Source organism: Marmota marmota, unplaced genomic scaffold, assembly GCF_001458135.2.
Source record: "Marmota marmota marmota unplaced genomic scaffold, marMar, whole genome shotgun sequence".
NCBI lineage: Eukaryota > Metazoa > Chordata > Mammalia > Rodentia > Sciuridae > Marmota > Marmota marmota.
Window position 1 is genome coordinate 27,341,269 of NW_026000026.1, and position 19,386 is coordinate 27,360,654.

The 19,386-nt window shown below is 38.9% G+C and overlaps 1 protein-coding gene across 7 annotated transcripts in view; it reads right to left on the reverse strand.

Moving 5' to 3' along the window:
- The window catches only part of LOC107143070 (signal-regulatory protein beta-1-like), a 110,218-nt gene that overhangs the window by 56,192 nt on the left and 34,640 nt on the right, over window positions 1–19,386 (reverse strand). Inside the window, exon 1 of one of the 7 annotated variants that reach the window (XM_048811192.1) lies at window positions 8,711–8,885. The exons of the other annotated variants lie outside the window; for them this stretch is intronic. Coding sequence (XP_048667149.1) covers window positions 8,711–8,783 — 73 coding nt within the window. The 5' untranslated portion in view covers window positions 8,784–8,885. Of the gene's footprint in view, window positions 1–8,710; window positions 8,886–19,386 lie in introns of those variants that run through there. 7 annotated transcript variants of the gene reach the window in all.

The window sequence follows — 19,386 nt, forward strand, 5'->3', positions numbered from 1 at the left end:
GTCCCAAAAAAAAAAAAAAAAAAAGAAAGAAAATCCACTCCAACACCTGGAGACTAAATAATATGTTACTGAATGAACAATGGGTTTCGGAAGACATCAAGGAGATTAAAAATTTTTTAGAGGAGAATGAGATCACAGATACAACATATCAAAATCTCTGGGACACTATGAAAGCAGTACTAAGAGGAAAGCTCATTGCATGGAGTTCATACCTTAAAAGAAGAAAAAGTCAACAAATAAATGACCTCACTTTACATCTCAAAGCCTTAGAAAAAGAAGAACAAATCAACACCAAATGCAGTAGAAGATAGGAAGTAATTAAAATCAGAGCTGAAATCAATGAAATTGAAGCAAAAGAAACAATTGAATAAAATTGACAGAACAAAATGTTGGTTCTTTGAAAAAATAAGTAAAATTGACAGACCCTTAGACATGCTAACAGAGAGAAAGAGAGAGAAAACTCAAATCACCAACATACATGATGAAAAAGGAAATATCACAACAGACATTACTGAAATACAGAAGATAATTAGAAATTATTTTGAAAACTTGTACTCCAATAAAATAGAAAATAATGAAGGCATTGAAAAATTTCTAGAGTCATATAATTTGCCCCAATTGAATCAGGATTATATACACAATTTAAACAGATGAATTCCCAGTGATAAAATAGATGATGCCATCAACGTCTACCAACCACGAAAAGCCCAGGACCAGATGGATACACAGCCAAGTTCTACAATACCTTTAAAGATGAACTAATACCAATACGCTTCAATTTATTTTAGGAAATTAATAAAAGAGGAAGAGCTTCTAAACTATTCTATGAGGTCAATATCACCCTGATTCCAAAACCAGGCAAAGAAACACAGCAAAAAAAAAAAAAAAAAAAAGAAAACTTTAGACCAATATTTTTAATAAACCTAGATGCAAAAATTCTAAATAAAATTCTGGCAAATCAAATATAAAAACATATCAAAAAGATTGTGCACCATGATCAAGTGGGTTTCATTCCAGGCATGCAAGATTGGTTCAACATATAGAAATCAATAAATGTAATTCATCACATCAATAGCCTTAAAGATAAGAATCATATGATTATCCCAATAAATGCAGAAGAAGCATTTCACAGAATACAGCACCCCATTATATTCAAAACACTAGAAAAATTAGGGATAACAGGAACATATTTCAACATCAAAAAGTCTATCTATGCTAAGCGCCAGACAACATCATTCTAAATGGAAAAAAATTGAAGTCATTCCCTTTAAAAACTGGAACAAGACAGGGATGCCCTCTTTCCCCACTTCTATTGAACATAGTTTTTGAAATACTGGTCAGAGAAATTAAACAGATGAAAGAAATTAAAGAGATACACATAGGAAAAGAAGAACTCAAATTGGCACTATTTGCCGATGATATGATTCTATACATAGAAGACCCTAAATGTTCCTCCAGAAAATTTCTAGAACTAGTCAATGGATTCATTAAAGTAGTAGGATATAAAATCAATACCCATAAATCAAAGGCATTTCTGTACGTCAGTGACAAATCCTCAGAAAGGGAAACGAGGAAAACTACCCCATTTATAATAGCCTCAAAAAAATACTTGGGAATCAACTTAATGAAATAAGTGAAAGACCTCTACAAGCATAAAACTACAGAATGCTAAAGAAAGAAATCAAAGAATATCTTAGAAGATGGGATGATCTACCTTGCTCTTGGATAGACAGAATTAATATTAACAAAATGACCATACTTCCAAAAGCACTATACAAATTTAATGCAATTACAATCCAAATCCCAGTGACATTCCTCATAGAAATAGAAAAAGCAGTCATGAAATTCACCTGGAAAAATAAGAGACCCAGAATAGCTAAAGCAATCCTTAGCAGGAAGAGTGAAGTAGGTGGCCTCACTATCCCAGACCTTAAACTATACTACAGAGCAATAGTAACAAAAACAGCAATGGTATTGGCACCAAAATAGACTGGTAGAAGAAGTCTACCAGTACAGAATAGAGGACACAGAGACTAGCCCACATGGTTACAGTTATCTTATATTAGACAACGATGCCAAAAACATACATTGGAGAAAAGATAACTTCTTCAATAAATGGTGCTGGAAAACTGGAAATCCATATGCAACAAAATGAAATTAAGCCCCTATCTCTCACCATGCACAGAAAGTGGATTAAGGATCTAGGAATTAAAGAAGAGACCCTGTGACTTATAGAAGAAAAAGTAGGCACAAATCTCCATCATCTTAGATCAGGCCCTGACTTTCTTAATAATACTCCCATAGTGCAAAAAATTAAAATTAAGATTCATCAAATGGAATGGATTCAAACTAAAAAGCTTCTCAGCAAAAGAAACAATCAGTGAGGTTAATAGAGAGCCTATATCTTGGGAACAAATTTTTACCATTTGTACATCAGATAGAGCACTAATCTCTAGCATATATAAAGAAGTCAAAATTCTTAACACCAAAAAAACCCACAAATAATCCAAACAATAAATGGACCAAGGAACTGAACAGACACTTCTCACAAGATGATATACAATCAATCAACAAATATATGAAAAAATGTTCAACATGTATAGCAATTACAGAAATGCAAATCAAAACTACTCTAAGATTTCATCTCACTGCAGTCAGAATGTCAGCTATTAAGAATACCAACAACAATAAGTTTTGGTGAGGATATGGGGGAAAAGGCACACTCATACATTGCTGGTGGGACTGCAAATTGGTGCAGCCAATATGGAAAGCAGTATGGAGATTCCTTGGAAAACTGGGAATGGAATCACCATTTGACCCAGCTATCCCACTCCTTGGTCTATACCCAAAGGACTTAAAAACAGCGTACTACAGGGACACAGCCACATCAGTGATTATAGCAGCACAATTCACAGTAGCTAAACCGTGGAACCAATATTGGTGCCCTTCAGAAGATGAATGAATGAAGAAAATGTGGTGTATATTCACAATGGAATATTATTCAGCATTAAAAGACATAAAATTATTGGATTTGCAAGTAAATGGATGGAGAATGCTAAGTGAAGTTGGCCAATAACAAAAACAAAACAAAACAAAAACAAATGCCAAATTTTTTCTCTGATATAAGGAGGCTGATTCACAGGGGTTAGGAAGGGGAGCATGGGAGGATTAGACAAACTCTAGATAGGGAAAGGGTTGTGCAGGGAAGGAAAAGGACATGGGGGTAGAAAAGATGGCAGAATGAGATGGACAACATTACCCTAAGTTCATGTATGAAGATACGAATGGTGTGAATATACTTTACATACAACCAGAAAAAAAGTGGAAAAAAAAAGATTCACTATCAACATAAGCTTGGAGCCCAGTTAGGGAGCAGTCTGGAGTCTCCAAAGTAGCTATGCATTAGAGAAGGATCTCACAGTATATCCCAGCAACCCCAGAGCCCAGGCTACTCTAGCTTAATGCTGTCTTAAGAAGTGAGATGTTGTATGAATTGTACTGCTTGAGGGAATAAAACAATTGTATATTCTCTACTCTGGTACCCCACAGTTGATGAAATGAGAATGGAATAAAATAAGAAATCAATGATAAAAAATAGAAACTACTCTAACACATGAGGAAAAAAAATACACATTTGAGTGACCAATGGATAGTAGAAGAAATCAGAGATGAAATAAAAAAATATTTAGAGGTAAACAAGAAGAGTAAAACAACATGTCAAAACTCTGGGACACTGTGAAGGCAGTGCTAAGAGGAAAGTTCACTGCATTGAGCTCATTCATTAAAAGAACAGAAGTCACAAAATAAAAACTTAGTATTGTATCTGAAGACCTAGAAAAACAAGAAAAAAATCAACACCAAACACAGAAAAATACAGGAAATAATTAAGAGATGACGTCAATAAAATTGAAACAAAAACAATTTTAAACATTGAAAAAGAAAAGTTTGGTTTTTGGAAAAAGAAATAAAAGCTATAAATGCTTAGCCAAGCTAACACAGAGAAAGAGAAAGAAAACTCAAATTATAAAAAATTGTAATAAAAAGGAAATATTACCATGTACACTACTGAAATGCCGAAGATAATCAGAAACTATTTTGAAAATATAAACTCTTATAAAAAATCTTGAAGATATTGACAAATTTTGAGACATATATGACCTACCCAAATTGAATCAGAAAGACATAGAAATAAAGATGTCATCAAAAGCTGACCAATAAAGAAAAGCCCAAGACCAGATAGATTCTCAGCCTAGCTTGAACAGATCTTCAAAGAAGAAATAACATCAATGCTCCTCAAATTATTCTATGAAATAGAAAAGGAGGGAACCCTTCCAAACTCATTATATGAGGCTGGTATCATCTTAATACCAAAAACCAGACAAAGCCACATCTAGGAAAGAAAATTTCAGATCAATATCCCTGGTGAATATAGATACAAAAATTCTTAATAAAAACATAACATAAAACATATTAAAAAGATAATGTACCATGATCAAGTGAGGTTCATCCCAGGAATGCAAGGTCGGTTCAACATATGGAAATCAATAAATGTGATTCATCATGTCAATAGACCTAAATATAAGATTATTTATTATCTCAATAGATACAGAAAACATATTTGACAAAATTCAGAATTAATTCATATTCAAAACACTAGGAAAACTAGCGATAATGGGAACATTCAAAGCTGTATATGCAAAACACAAGGCCAACACCATTCTGTATAATAAAAAACTGAGAGCATTCCCTCTATAAACTGGAACAAGACAGGGATGCCCTCTCAATACTTTTATTCAACATCATCCTGGAAACTCTAGCCAGAGCAATTAGACAGAAGAAAGGAATTAGAAAGATATGCATAGAAAAAGAAGAACTGAAACCATCTCTGTTTGTCACTGACATGATTCTATACATAGAAGATTCAAAAAATCTCACCAGAAAACATTTCTCAGAAATGAATTCAGACAGCAGAAGGATATAAAATTAACACTCATAAATAAATTACATTCCTATATATCGGTGATGAATTAACTGAAATAGAAATTAAGAAAATCATCCCATCCAGAATGGCATTAAAAATACTTGGGAATCAATCTAAAAAAGAGGTGAAAGACCTCTACAATGAACAGCGCAAAACACTAAAGAAAGAAATAGAATAAGACCTTAGAATGTGGAAAAATCTCCTGTGTTCTTTGATAGGCAGAGTTAATATTGTCAAATGGCTATGCTACCAAAAGCACTATGCCTATTTAGTGCAATACATATTATAATTCCAATAATATTCTTCATAGAAGTAGAAAAAGCAACTGTGAAATTCATTTGAAAAAATGAGTCCCAGAATAGCAAAATAATCCTCAGCAAGAAAAGTGAAGCAGGAGGCATCACAAGAGCAGATCTTAAATTATACTACAGAGCCATAGGGACAAAAACAGCATGGTTTCAGCACCCAAACAGACATGAAGACCAATGGTAGAGAATAGAAGACAAACAGATGCACCCACATACAAAGTTCTCTCATATTAGACAAGGCACCATAAACCTACACTGGAGAAAAGATAGCCTCTTCCCAAATGGTACTGGCAAAACTGGACAGCTACATGTAGCAAAATTAAACCTCTATCTCTAACCCTGCACAAAACTCAACTCAATGTATATAATGGAAATCTGTGGACTGTAGGAATGGCAAAGCCACCTGGATCAAGGGCCTAGGCATTACACTAGAGACCTTGTGCCTGCTAGAAGAAAAAGTAGGCCCAACTCTCCATCATATCAGCTTAGGAACCAAATTCCTCAACAAGACTCCTAAAGTCAAGAAGTAAAATTAAGAATCAATAAAAGGGATGATATGAAACTAAAAAGCTTGTTCACAGCAGGGGGAACATGAAGAAGGTAAACAGAGATCCTACAGAATGGGAGAAAATTTTTGCCACTAGCACCTTAGATACAGCATTGATCTCCAGGATATATAAAGAATTCAGAAACTTAACACAAAAAACAAACAAACTAACAAACAGACAAATAAATGGGAAAGGAACTGAACCGTTGCTTCATAGAAATGTTGAACATCTCCAGCAATTATAGAAACGTAAATTAGTACTACAGTGAGATTCCATCTCACTCCTGTCAGAATGGCAATTATCAATAACTCAAGTCACAATAAAATGTTGGCAAGGATGTGGGGAAAAGGTTCACTCAAACATTAATGATGGGGCTGCAAATTGGTACAGTAAATGAACAACCAGTGTAATCCCACAGCTTGTACAACCACAAGAATGGGAAGTTATACTCCATGCATGTATAATATGACAAAATACATTCTACTGTCATGTATAACTATAAATAAAAAATTAAAAAAGACGAACACACACCCCTGTTATTCCATTTAAGCAGCAGACAGAAATACCCCTTGGAGGCACTGGACCACTCACCAGGATCATAAACTACCCCATGGCTTTGGGAAATTCTTCCCATCACGGAATTGTCTACATATCATGAAAACAACAGATGTCTGCTGACCCCTTGGCTCTCTAGGGCTTACATGCTCCATAAACACTGATCACCTCAACTACTCCCACAGCTACGAAAGCATCATCAGAAGAAGATAAAGCAAAACCTAGACCATCTGGCCTAGGATGGGGTGACTTCCCTAAGCTTAGACCCTTACACAAAGCCTGGGTATCTCAGGGGTCACCTTCCACCAGGCCCCTTGGCTAGCTGGAGCCCTAAGAATTAACCTAATGGACGTAATGGAAATCCGTGGACTGTGGAATGGCAAAGCCACCTGTCATACACCCTGGAACTCAGTGGGATGTGGCTGCCTACCACTCCTTAACCAGAGCCCCCCTCTAAAGCATGGGAACCAAGGACAACACACCTTGCAAAGCCCAGGCAGCCTCCTGAGCTCAGGGCAACTCACCTCTCTGCTCCACACCTGGAAGTGGCTCCCATTTTAATCAAAGTGAGAGGAACTCCCTTGAACACAACAGGGACATTTGCTCTCACACCCTGTGCACATGGGGTTTCTCTATCAGGAAGCCCTTCTGCCAGAAAACCTCAGGGCTACTCCTGCACCTCCTCTTAATCTCTGCTCAAATTCCCCTTCTCAGTGATGCCTGTCCAGATGACCCCATTTGCAGTTCCTCTCTCCCACTCGTTCTCCAATTCCCTTATCCCGCTGATAGTTTTCAAGTCGCATTGATCACTGTTCAATATGTGATACGATTTACCTCTTTGTTATGTGTTGATCACCACCATTGTCCCTAGAGGTACCTTAGCCACACAGGGCAAATCCTTTGCCTCTTCTATGCTCAATGCACTGCAAGTTTCTGTAACAGTTCCTGCACACAGTAGGTGTACAATAAGTGTGTACTTAGTGTGTGAATTTCTCAGTGCCACAACCCTTCATTGCAGAAGATGATTTTCAGTGGATACATTTTGTAGAAATGGCCACAAGTTGAGTTTCCCACACAGAATACTTAGCAAAACAAGAAATATTTCCAGATATAGGCAGGAAGTAGAGCCCAGGAGAAGAAAACCACAAACTCTTTTCCCCTACCATTCTCTACACCCATTGGCAGAAGCTGAACAAAGTGTGTAAATCAGTCTACATATGCATCATTTACTAATTTCATATACAAATTAAAACCAGGCACCCTTCTTATTGCCTTGAAAAAAAGAAAGAAAAGAAACAAGATACAAACCCTCTTGGGGTCTCTAGACCACATGATGAGCATGAGATGCCCAGGTCTTTGGAAGCAGACATCTGACCCCATGATGTCGTGCTACACACCATTAAAACAATGTCTGGCCACATGTAGGGTCAGGGCCACAGAGTTTGAGAAGATGGTGGGTGAACCACGAGCTCCAGATCAGAGCATCTGCACCCAAACCCCAGCCCTAGCACTGCCCCTGAATGACCACGGAGCTCCTGGTGCTTCTACTTCTTATCTGTAAGGTGGGGTGACCAGAGTGTCTGCTGTGGGTGTCATGATCACTTGATGAGCTGTACAGCATTTCAGAGAGTCTGGCTCATGGTGAGATTTCAAAAAATTGAAAGTCATTACTCAGTAGATTTCCTGAGGCCCAGGACCTTCCAGTGGCCCCCTATGATGTAGATAAGGGTAAGGACATCGTCACAGCCTGTGCCATTCAACTTTCCATTACTATAAGTAATACCTGAGACAAATCCACTTATGAAGAGAAAAGTAGGATGAGCTCACAGTTTTAGAGGTTTCAGTCCAGCATTGATTGTCCCCATGGCTATTGGGCCTGTGGGAGGCAGGAAATCAATGGAGGGGAAGGTATGATGGGACAAAGCCATGTACCTCAAGGCCAGACTATGAGAGAGAGGTGGGTGGGCAGATCGCTTACTCCATGGCCTTGAGGAGATCACCTCACCTTGGCTATCTCAGAAGTTATCAGGATTTACACATTGATCCTCTGGAGAGATGTTCTGTGAGCTGAAGTATTATAATATGCAAGTCATTCTTGTCACTGCTATTTAAAGCATCAGCTAATGTGATGTCTCTGACCCCAGCTGTAGGGGAGGCATCACAGTGACATTTTCAGGACCCTTGGTCTGGGCTCCAGATAACGCCCTGTCCCAGCCTCCATGGCAGAGCCTGTGTTTGTCCTGAGTCCCTGGGAGTCCATGGGCAGAGCTGACCTAGGGTCCAGGACAGAGGACTCTCCCCAGACAGTGCTCACTCACCTGTGAGTCCCAGCAGGAGGGTCAGCAGCAGGACAGGACAGGGACGCTGGGGCCCGGAGGCAGGTGCAGACATGGTGGAGCCCTGAGGAGCCTTCTCTGTCCCAGTGTCTGTGCTGGGGAGATCCCTGACTCTGCTCTATGGAGGGAACTGACACTCTGTGTCCCTTATTACAAGAGGAAGTGACTGTGAGAGAGTGACAAGCAATTTCCTCCAAAATTATGATGTAGAAACCAGGAGCACAGACAGCAAAGGGTAAGGGTCTCTCATGCTTCATTTTTGGAAGGAATTGGAACATACCTCACAGGATAAAGTCCTCCTTCCCTGTGCCTGTGCCTAGGCCCCTCGTGGTTTCCTGGGTCTTAGTGACAATCTATTTGGGAGTCACAGGACAGGCAGGATTGCCACAGACTCCTGACTCTGAGACCCTGGTGTGGCTTGCTGGTGGCCTCACTCTGCAGCAGCTACACACAGAGCTACTCAGCTAGAGGGAGGAGGGGTCCTGGGGCCTGCTCAGTGTTGGGGAGGAACTGGTCACCTCCCGCCATGGCCAAGCATTGCAAAGCTTTTTTTTTTTTCTGTAAAGTATCATAGTTCCCATAACAGTTGGGTTCATCCTGACAAAACCATACGTGCATGGAATTAGGGATCAATTCTGGGTCTCCCTTTTTCTCTCCAGTGCTCACCCCACACCCTCCTCCTTCCTAATTTCTACTAGACTTCCTTTTGCTCATGTCTTCATTTATTTTTGTTTGGTTCTTTTGATTTATCCCTAAATGTGAAATTCCCTGTGGTTTTATTTATATTACACTTAACATAATTTTAAAATAATTCCTTCTGCATTTCCTCCCTTTTCCATCCCTCCCCTTTGACTCTTGCTCTCCTTCTGTTCTACTGACCTTTCCCACATCTGTGTGATATCCTGTCCCTCTCTCCTTCTTTCCTTTATTACACTCTAGTGTGCAGAGCTGAGAGAAAACATTAGACCTTTGACTTTCTGAGTGTGACTTCTTTCCTTAACATGATGTTCTCCATGTCCATCAACTTACTGTCAAGTGCCATGATGTCATTCTTCTTTGTGGCTGAGGAGAACAGGAAGTGACCGTGATGGAGTGAGAAGCAATTTTCCTCCAAATTGTGAAGCAGACACCAGAGAGCACATTTCCAAAAAAAAGCATATTTTTAAAATCTATTTATCTATTGAGAGGCACCTGGTTGATTCCATGATTTAGCTATTGTGAACTGTGCTGCTATAAACCTTTATCTGGCTGTATCCCTGTAGGATGCTAATTTTAGATGTTTTGGAAAAATACAAGGAGTGGCACAGCTGGGTCATGTGGTGGTTCTATGCCTAGTTATTTGAGGATTCTCCTTTCTGCTTTTCTGAGTGGTGGCCTTCATTTGCTGGTCCACCAACAATGTACATTTCAGTGAACATTTAACCTGCATCCTCGCCAACACTTGTTTTGATTTATAATCTTGGCATTTGTCTGACTGCAGTGAGATGAAACCATATTGAAGTTTAGATTTGCATTTCCCTGATGACAAGGAATGTTGAACATTTTTTCATGTACATATTGTATTTTTGTGTTTTTTTCTTTTGGGAAGTTTCTGTTTAGTTTTTTGGCCCATTTGTTTTTTGGGTTATTGTTATTATTACGATTTTGGTTGAATATATTGGAGTTCTTCACATACTCTGAGTACTAGTCCCCTGTTGGGGAGTGGCTGGCAAAGCTCCTCTGCATTTCTGTAGGCTCTTTCTTCATTCCCTTCATCATTTCCTTTGCTGTACACAAGATGTTAACTGATGGCATCCCACTTATTGACTCTTGATTTTCTTTTTTGCACTTTGGGGCTTTCAGTAAAGAAGTTGTGGCCAGCACTACAATGATGGCCCTATGTTTTCTTTAAGCATTGGCAAGGTTTATGGACTAATTCCCAAGTCTTTGATCCATTATGATATGACTTTTGTGCAGGGTGAGAGACACAGACCTATTTTCCTTTTCTACATATATCTAGCATCCAGTTTTCCCAGTACCATTTGTTAAAGAGTCTTTTTTACAAAGTGTATTTTTAGCACTCTTGTCAAATATCCCTAGATAGCTGTGACTGTGTGGGTTTGTCTCTGTGCCTTAATATCCCTTTACATTGGTCTTCATGTCTATTTATTGCCAATGCCATGCTGGTTTTGTTACTATAGTTCTGTCCTATAATTTCAGGTCAGGTATTCTGATGCCCCCTGCATCATTTTTCTTGCTCTGTGCCTCTTTTTGATCCAAATGAATTGAAGAATTTTTTTTTTCTAATTTTGGGAGGAATGTTATAGTCCTTTGGATGGGATTGCATTGAATCTTGGTAGTATGGCCACTGCTCTTGGTAGTATGGCCATTTTGAGATATTAGTTCTGCCTGTGAAAAAACATGGGCATCTTCTACACTTTTCTTCCATGTCATTCTTCAGTGTTCTTCAATATTCATGTAGAGCTCTTTTAATCCTTGAGTAGATGAGTTACCGTGACCTTCAATTTTTTTGTGTGTTTGTGTGAATGGGATAACTTTGATGATATCTCCCTTGGCTGAATCACTGTTAGAGGACAGGAAAGCAATTGATTTATGGGGGTAAATCTTGTGTCCTTTTCCTTTGCTGAATTGATTTATATCTCTGGAAATCATCTGATGAAGTATTTGGGCATCCTATAGTGACAGCATCATGTCATTTCCAAGCAGATGGCTTGTTCTCTTCCTATTTGTATCCCTTAATTCCCATCTCTTGCCTGATTGCTCTGTCTTGTGTTTCAAGACCTATATTGCACAGGAGTGGGGAGAGTGGACAACCTTGACTTGTTCTTTATATTAGTGAAAATGCATTTAAATTTTCTCCATTTGGTGTGATGCTTGTTGACGTTTCTGGTTCACAGCTTTTATAATGCTGAGGTAAGATTCTTCCTTCCTAACCTTCTTCAGCATTTTAATCATGAATTGACATTCAAAAGATCTTTTCTTTACCTATTGAGATGGTCCTGTGATTCCTGTCCATAATTCTGTCTAAGTGGTGAACAACATTTATTGATTTGTGACTGTTTAACCAACCTAGCTTCCCTGGGATGAAGCCCATTATCATGCTGTGTTAGCCTCTTGCTGTGTTTTTCATTCAAGTTGGTAATATTTCATTAAGTATTTTTGTATCTACGTCCATCAGTGGTATTGGCCTGAAGTTCATTTCGTTTGTCTCAGTCTGGTTTTCATATAAATATTCTACTAGCTTAATAGAGTGCTCCCTCCCTTTCAATTTCATGGCACAATTAGAGAAGGACTCATGTTAGTTTTTCTTTAAAGGTGTGGTAGAACTTAGCCGATGATGTATGTGGTCCTCCTCTGTTCTTTGTTGGAAGCCTTTTAACTGCTGTTTGAATTTCCTTCCTGACACTGTTCTGTTTAGGTTTTCTATATCTTTTGGGTTCAATCTGGGCAGGTCACATATGTCTAGGAATTCGTCAATGTCTTCTAGATTTTCTAACTTTTTTGTGTCTGAATTTTGTACACAGTGTCCAGGCTTTCTCTGGATTTCAGGAGTATTTCCAGTGATGTTTCTTTTTTCATATCTAATTTGATATATTTGGGTTTTTCTTTCTTTCTGGTCATTTGGCTGAGGGATTTTCAATCTTATTTAACTTTTGAAAGAACCATCTCCTCCTTGCATTGATCCTCTGTGTTGTTTTTCATTCTCAGTTGCAATAATTTCTGTTCTGATCTTAATGATTTCCTATCCTCTACTCTTTCTGAAATCATTTTGTTCTTCCTTTCCTAAGGCCTTGAGTTAGAGTATAACCTTATTTATTTGATATCTCTTTATTTCACTCAGGTAGGCACTCAATGATTTAGAGTTTCCTATTAGAGCTGCTTTCATAGTGTCCCAGAGATTTAGATATGTTGTGTCTCTGTTTGAATTTGCTTCTAAGGATTCTTCATTTCTACTTTCATTTCCTCTTTGATCCATTCTATATTTAAATACCTAATCAACACAGAAAAAATCACAGTGAGGACAGGAGAGGTGACAATTATGGAAATGACATTAAACTGGGCACAAGTGGGTCAGAACAGAAGCAGCTGGCCGTGGTGTGTGGACATGGATCTCGTATGGGGACTTTCCTTTGCAGACAGACAAACTTACTGAAGGTGACATTATCCATATACACAAGAGGAGTGGTGGTGACCCAAAGGGCAATGGTATTGAAGAGGGCTGATAATTCACCAAGGTAGAAAAGGTGCTTGCTTTGCATACTCAAATACAGAAGAACAAGGCCAGCATCTTGACACTCCTCTGGATAAGTTTTTACCAAGGTACAAAACACTAACGCTCGGTGTTTCTGTTTCAAATTTTATTATTGTTTGTGTTTCCCTATATGTTTAAATTGACATTTAACTGATATTTTTTCATATTTTGACAAATGCTGAAAAGTTGGAAGAACCATGATTATTTTTCATGATCACTATGGAGATGTCTTCCCAGGGTTTTGGTTTCAGTTTTCATGGCCAGTTTTACAATCCTGCTCTTCTATGGAGAGAGAAGACTGCATTTATCCAGGACAATAGTGTTGTTCATAAGTGCTAAGGAAGAAAGTGATTCATGTTAAGAAGAACATTAGGAGGACTCCTATGCATCCATTCCCAGAAGCCTTTACTTGCCCCAGGTGGGGCTACCTGGGACCCCAAATTATGAAGCAATAGCACACACCCTGTCCTGGCTGAGTTTGAGGCATAGGACACTTTGGTAAAGAGGAAGGGGAAAATTTTTTCCTTATTAAACCAGAATGAGTTTCATGTGAGAACCTCAACAAGGCTGGGGAGGAGGGGTAGGCAGGAAAAAGATGGCTGAATGACTTTTGAGAGTGAGGACTAGGGGTGCTTGATGGCCAAGCCCAAGGCAATGGAGGACAGCCATCCTGACGTGGTCATGTGGGGCTTGCTTATCACATCTGGGGAGGTGTCATGAGTTGCTGTCTAGAGGTAGGTCCCAGGGCCCTGCTCAGGACCACGAGTCCAGGCTCAGCCATGGGGCATCAAGGACTGGGCAGAAATGCAACAGGGGCCTGTGGGCTGGCTGGTGTCCTGGGAGGAGGCATTTGGAACAGTGTACAAAGGCTTCTGGGCAGTGCCGCAGCCCGGCTGGCTGGGCAAACTAACCGGGGGGTGAGGAGCAACTTGTGTAGATTGATACAGCAGGAGCGGGAGCCGTTTATTGTAGGACAGGAGGGGTATATATACATAACTGAATACACAGCTTAACTTAATTAACATAAACTAGATACAGCAGTCAACCTTTTATGAACATAGCAATATGGGGAATCACATTATAGTTACAGGTGGGAAATTCAAAAAGTTCAAACACATGACCCTATAATCTTCAGAAGGCAACTAAATGTAAAATAGAGGAAAGATGGGCATCCCTCATTTTATCTGAAGCTTTGCCTCTATTTCCCATAGTTGTGGTCTCATTGCTATAAATATTACAAAGTGGGCAAGCTGCTCTAACATAAGGAATAATAAACTGCAACAAAAATTACTTTTGGGGACTTAAAGTTGGCTTGATGAACAATCCACAGTTAATATAGTTCACATGGGGGAGGCTCCTTGGTGGCCAAACAAGAGTGCCCAGTACTCAAATCCTCACAAAGAAGGACAAACCCACATGTGGGCACTGGATTTTGATGGGGATGAAGTAGGAGAATGCTGGGCTTCAGTGAGGGAGAGATTAAACCATCTGAGATCAGAGACCCTGGAAGAGACTACAGGAAGAGGGAAAAGAAGGTTCAAAATCACACACTGGAGAGCACATGGCCTCTTTAACACCTGGTGCTAGAAAACTTGGACCTTCAGTGTGGAGGTGTGGAACTGAGTCCCCCTAACTCCACCCTGAAAAAGAGTCAACTCAAAGTGGATCAAAACCCAAGTCTAAAACAATAAAATTTAAAACTACTTGAAGAAAACCAAAGAAATACTTCAATATATAGACATAGGCAAAGATTTCCTGGGGAGTACTTGTGTATCTAAGAAAATGGCAGAAAGAATTGATTTGTGGAATAGCCTCAAATTAGAATGCTTCTTCCCAGAACATGAAATGAATAAAAGAGTGAAGTGAAAGCCACATAAAGGGAGGAGATCTTTGCCAGCTACTCTTCTGACAAGGATTAATTACCAGAATATATAAAGAACTCAAAACCCCAAACCAAAATGTTAATGAAAATAACCCATTTGATAACTGAGTACATGAGCTGAGCAGGTACTTCTCAAAGGAGCAAAGAGAGTAGATCATGGAGAACAGACGAGGAGAAGCAGGACAGGAGGAAAAATGGGAGGAGAAAGAAGAAGATCATGAACTGAAATTGAATTCCATGCATGCATGAGTTTGACAAGATGAACACAACTACTGTGTATAACTATAAAGGTCTATTAAAGGTACATTCAACTACAGTATTTTTTAAAAGACAAGGGACCAACAAACTTAACAAAAAAAGTTTTCATCATTCTTAACCATCAAGAAAATGCAAATACAGTCTACATTGTGATTTCTTCTCACTCTGGTCAGAATGGTAACCATCAAGATACAAACACTGTGGTCACTTGGTCCTGCATTCCCTCACCCCATGAAGTGATGCTCTGAGAAATGAGTTGATCCACTGCTATGCACTCAAATCTCATACTCTGTGTGCTAAATAAACCTCTTCTCCTTTTCTAAAAAAATGTTAATAAATGCTGGTAAGAATGTGGGAAAAATAGGAACTCTTACTCACTGCTAGTGAAAAATGCAAATTAGTAAAGCCCCTATGGAAATTGGCATGGAAGTTCCTTAAAAACCTAAAAATAGAACTACAATATGATCCAGTCACAACCTTCTTTGTTATTTACTTGAATTATTAAAGTCAGCATACTGTAGAGATACATGCACATTCATGTTTATCACAACACAACTCACAATAACCAAGTTATGAAATCACCTACCTGTCTGTCCACAGATGGAAGGATAAAAAAGTACACTAAATATACACAATGGAGTATTTTTGGTTTTTATTATTGGGGATTGGACCAGATGCACTTACCCAGTAAACCATATCCTCAGCTGTTTCTAGTGTTTTATTTTGAGACAGGGTCTTGCTAAGTTGCTTAGGGCCTCAGCTAGTAGCTAGTAGCTAGAATTAAAGGCATATGCTACTGTGCTGGGCACATAATGAAATTTTATTCAACCATGAAGAAAACTGAAATTACGTAATTTGCAGAAAAAGGAATGGAAATGGCAACCATCATATCAAATGAAATAAGCCAGACTCAGAGAGACAGGAACTGTTGTGTTTTCTCTTATATGAGGAAGAGAATGGAAAAAAAAAGAAACATGGTATAATGAATATAGAAGAGAGGCCATTACTATAGAGGAAGAAAAGGGAATTGGGGAAGGATTAAATGAGGGTATAGAGTGGTATTAGGGAATGAATTTAATCATATAGTATTATACTCATGCATGAATATGCCAGCAGGAAAATCATTATTTTGTATAATTAATATGTAAATTCCAAAAATGCAGGAGAAAGAAGAGAAAAATAAACAAGGCAACCTGGAGTCCTTCACACTGTCTCCCCAGCCAGCAGAGGAAGGGCAAACTTGAGAACTGAGGATTAGGTTTAGGGTTGGGGTTAGGGAGATGTCCAAGTAACTTCATCATAATGGATGCAGCATCATGGCTATGGGAAAGATTCATAGCCAATACAGGCTTAAGGCCCAGTTAGGGGAGCAGCCTGGAGTCTCCACAGTACCTGTGCATTGAAAAAGGATCTCACATCATCTCCACACCAACCCCAGAGCCCAGCCTGCTGTAGCTAGATGCCATCATAAGAAGTGAGGTATTGTCTGAATTTGTACTGCTTGGGGGTGTGGGTCTATTAGGGAGGCTGAGAGAAAGCTCAACATAGAAGCACTGTGGTTTCACTCCCTTCCTTCCTGTGCAGTGTATGGGGTCAACCATTGCCTGTGCTGTGGGCAGGTGCTTCTGACCCAGAAGTTCTGCTGAGCTGCCAGTGCCAGAGGCCCTCACCAGTAGCATATTGACAGAGAAATCATCCGTCACCCAACTGGTGCCATCACTCCCATTGTTGGAGATGCCTCAGGGTGGCCATCCCTTATCCAGTGCTGTGGAAGCCTGAAACCTTCCAGAGTGTCCTTACCTGTGTGGGTCTCATCTAGAGACAGTGGGCCTGTTTGATTCTGCTACAGTATGCACTGTGCCCAAAGTCATTCTTACAGCCCAAAGAGCTATGGAGTGCACATTAAAGGCAGCATTACATATCAAACCAGCAAGACACATCTCCAGAGAAAAGCTTTTTCTATAGGAGATTCACCCCATCAAATTGGGAGAAGTAACTGATTCACCAGATGCCCAAATCCCAATATAGGAGCATATGAAACATGATAAAGATCAAAATAACTCACTAGCAATGGATTCCAAAGAAATGACATGGATGAAGTACCTGATAAAGAATTTGAAAAATTGCAGAGAAGATCAATGAGATTGAAGGCAATACAATTGTAAATATACATGAACCTAATAGTGGGATTTCTAATGGAAAATGGAAAACCAACATTAGATCTGATTGGAAAGTGAGGCTAGTATACAATAATAGTGGGAGACTTCAACACCTCCCATTCACTAATGCACAGATTATTCTAACAAAACAGCAACACAGATCTATCAGATTTCAACTGTTCTCTAGATCTCAGGCCTTACATGTAGCAAAGCATTCATCACACTTATAGAACATACCACCTTTACTTCAGTGTTTGAAATATTCTCTAGAAGAGATTATATATTTGTATTCAAAACAGTCTCAAAAAATCCAAAAATGTCAAAATCATCATATATCTTCTCTGGCCACAGTGGAATAAAATGAGCAATTAAAAAGGAAAACACATAATCATCATAAAATATAAAAATCATGGAGACTTAAAAACATGTTCTGCAATGAATGATGCAAAGAAAAATGGAAAATAAGTATTTCTTGAAACAACAGAGATAGAACACAACATGTAGAGCCTCATAGGATACAAGAAAGAGCAGAATATCTTACAGCAGTACTTCCAAATAAAAGCACAGCAATGGCTTTCAAATAAACAACACAACAAGGTATCTCCCAACTTAGAAAATCCAGAGCACAACCATAAAATTGATAGAAGGAAAGAAATAACAGTGATATGAATATAAATAAACAAGCTGGAGATTAAAACTCAACCAAAAAGTCAATGAAACAGTTTTGGTGTTTTGAATAATAAACAAAATCAATATACCTTTAGATAGACCAACAAAAAAGATAGAGGACTACTGCCCACAGCCAGCACAAGCAGCCAACTAAGGGCCACTTGAGTGAATTTCCTAAGGTACCAAATAAAACACAGACACACAATTTATCTTAAATTCAAGCCCCGGGATGGCTCCTCTGCCCTCAGCCTCAAGCTCCTCAAATGGGAGAGCAATGAATGTCAAGAAAGGCTGGCGAGAGAGAGAGAGAGCACTAGCACATTTGGGAGTGGTATTTTATTTCGAGGATTCTCATTCTTTAGAAATTTCCATCCATTAAAGGTCAAGAGGGGTGGGGTTACAAGGACGGGTAAGGTAACTCAACCCCTGGGGCTGTAGGAAGGCACACCTAGGCATGAAGACACATTTTGCTACACTTTTATGACTTCCAAGATAGGGGCCTCCATCTAGGGCCACTTGATATGGCCAGATCACAGGAAGTGACCATCAGAGCCTCACCAGTCAGGGAAGGACAATTCTGGTCACATGGCATGGTGGCCTCCCACATATTCCCCCTCTTTTCTTTGAAAAAGCAGGTGATGGGTCACTTTTTTTGAGTCCCTGAATCCTTGTTTTGAAGGCTCAGCATTCTACAATTACAATACAAAAGAGAATTAATAGCAAAGAGAACAATACAAGAATACACCATGCAGAGTGTTTAAGAATGTTTCCAGAGTTAAAGCCATTTATTTTTTTAAATATTTGATTAGCTAAGGAAGTAGGATCCGAAAAATCAATATTACTTTTTTGTATATATTCAATATGATGATGGGGCTCCAAAAGATCCAAGCTGTTATTATTATTTTGCCAAAAACCCAACAAATGGTTTTTAACCTTCTGCCAATCCCATCAGGAAGCATTGTAATTGGCAGTGTAACCCACACATACTTATAGCTAGTGTGACATTTAAGTCTTTCCTTGGACTTCAAAGCCAAATGTTCATTACCAATATTTATGACAGTTGCCTCTAAGACACTTAGCTTAGTCTTAATCCTTTCATCAATATTTATTTGATTATAAAGAGCCTCAGAAGTATTCTGAGACAAATTATTAAGAAAATTTGCATGTTGAATATTTTGAGATATAGCCACTGAAGCTGTGACTGTTGAAGCAATAAAAGATACCAAGGCAAAAACTCCCACTATTATTAGCCCAAGAGCATGTGTAGGTCTCACTAGCTGGGCGTGTATTTGTTGTAAAACTTGAAAACCAGCATCAGCGTAGCATGGCTCTGAAATATTAGCTGGTAATAGGACAAAAGAGGGTTGATGGAGTATCAGCATTCATTTTCCTCTATTATATATTGTGATACAATTAGTCAAATCACATTTACTACATG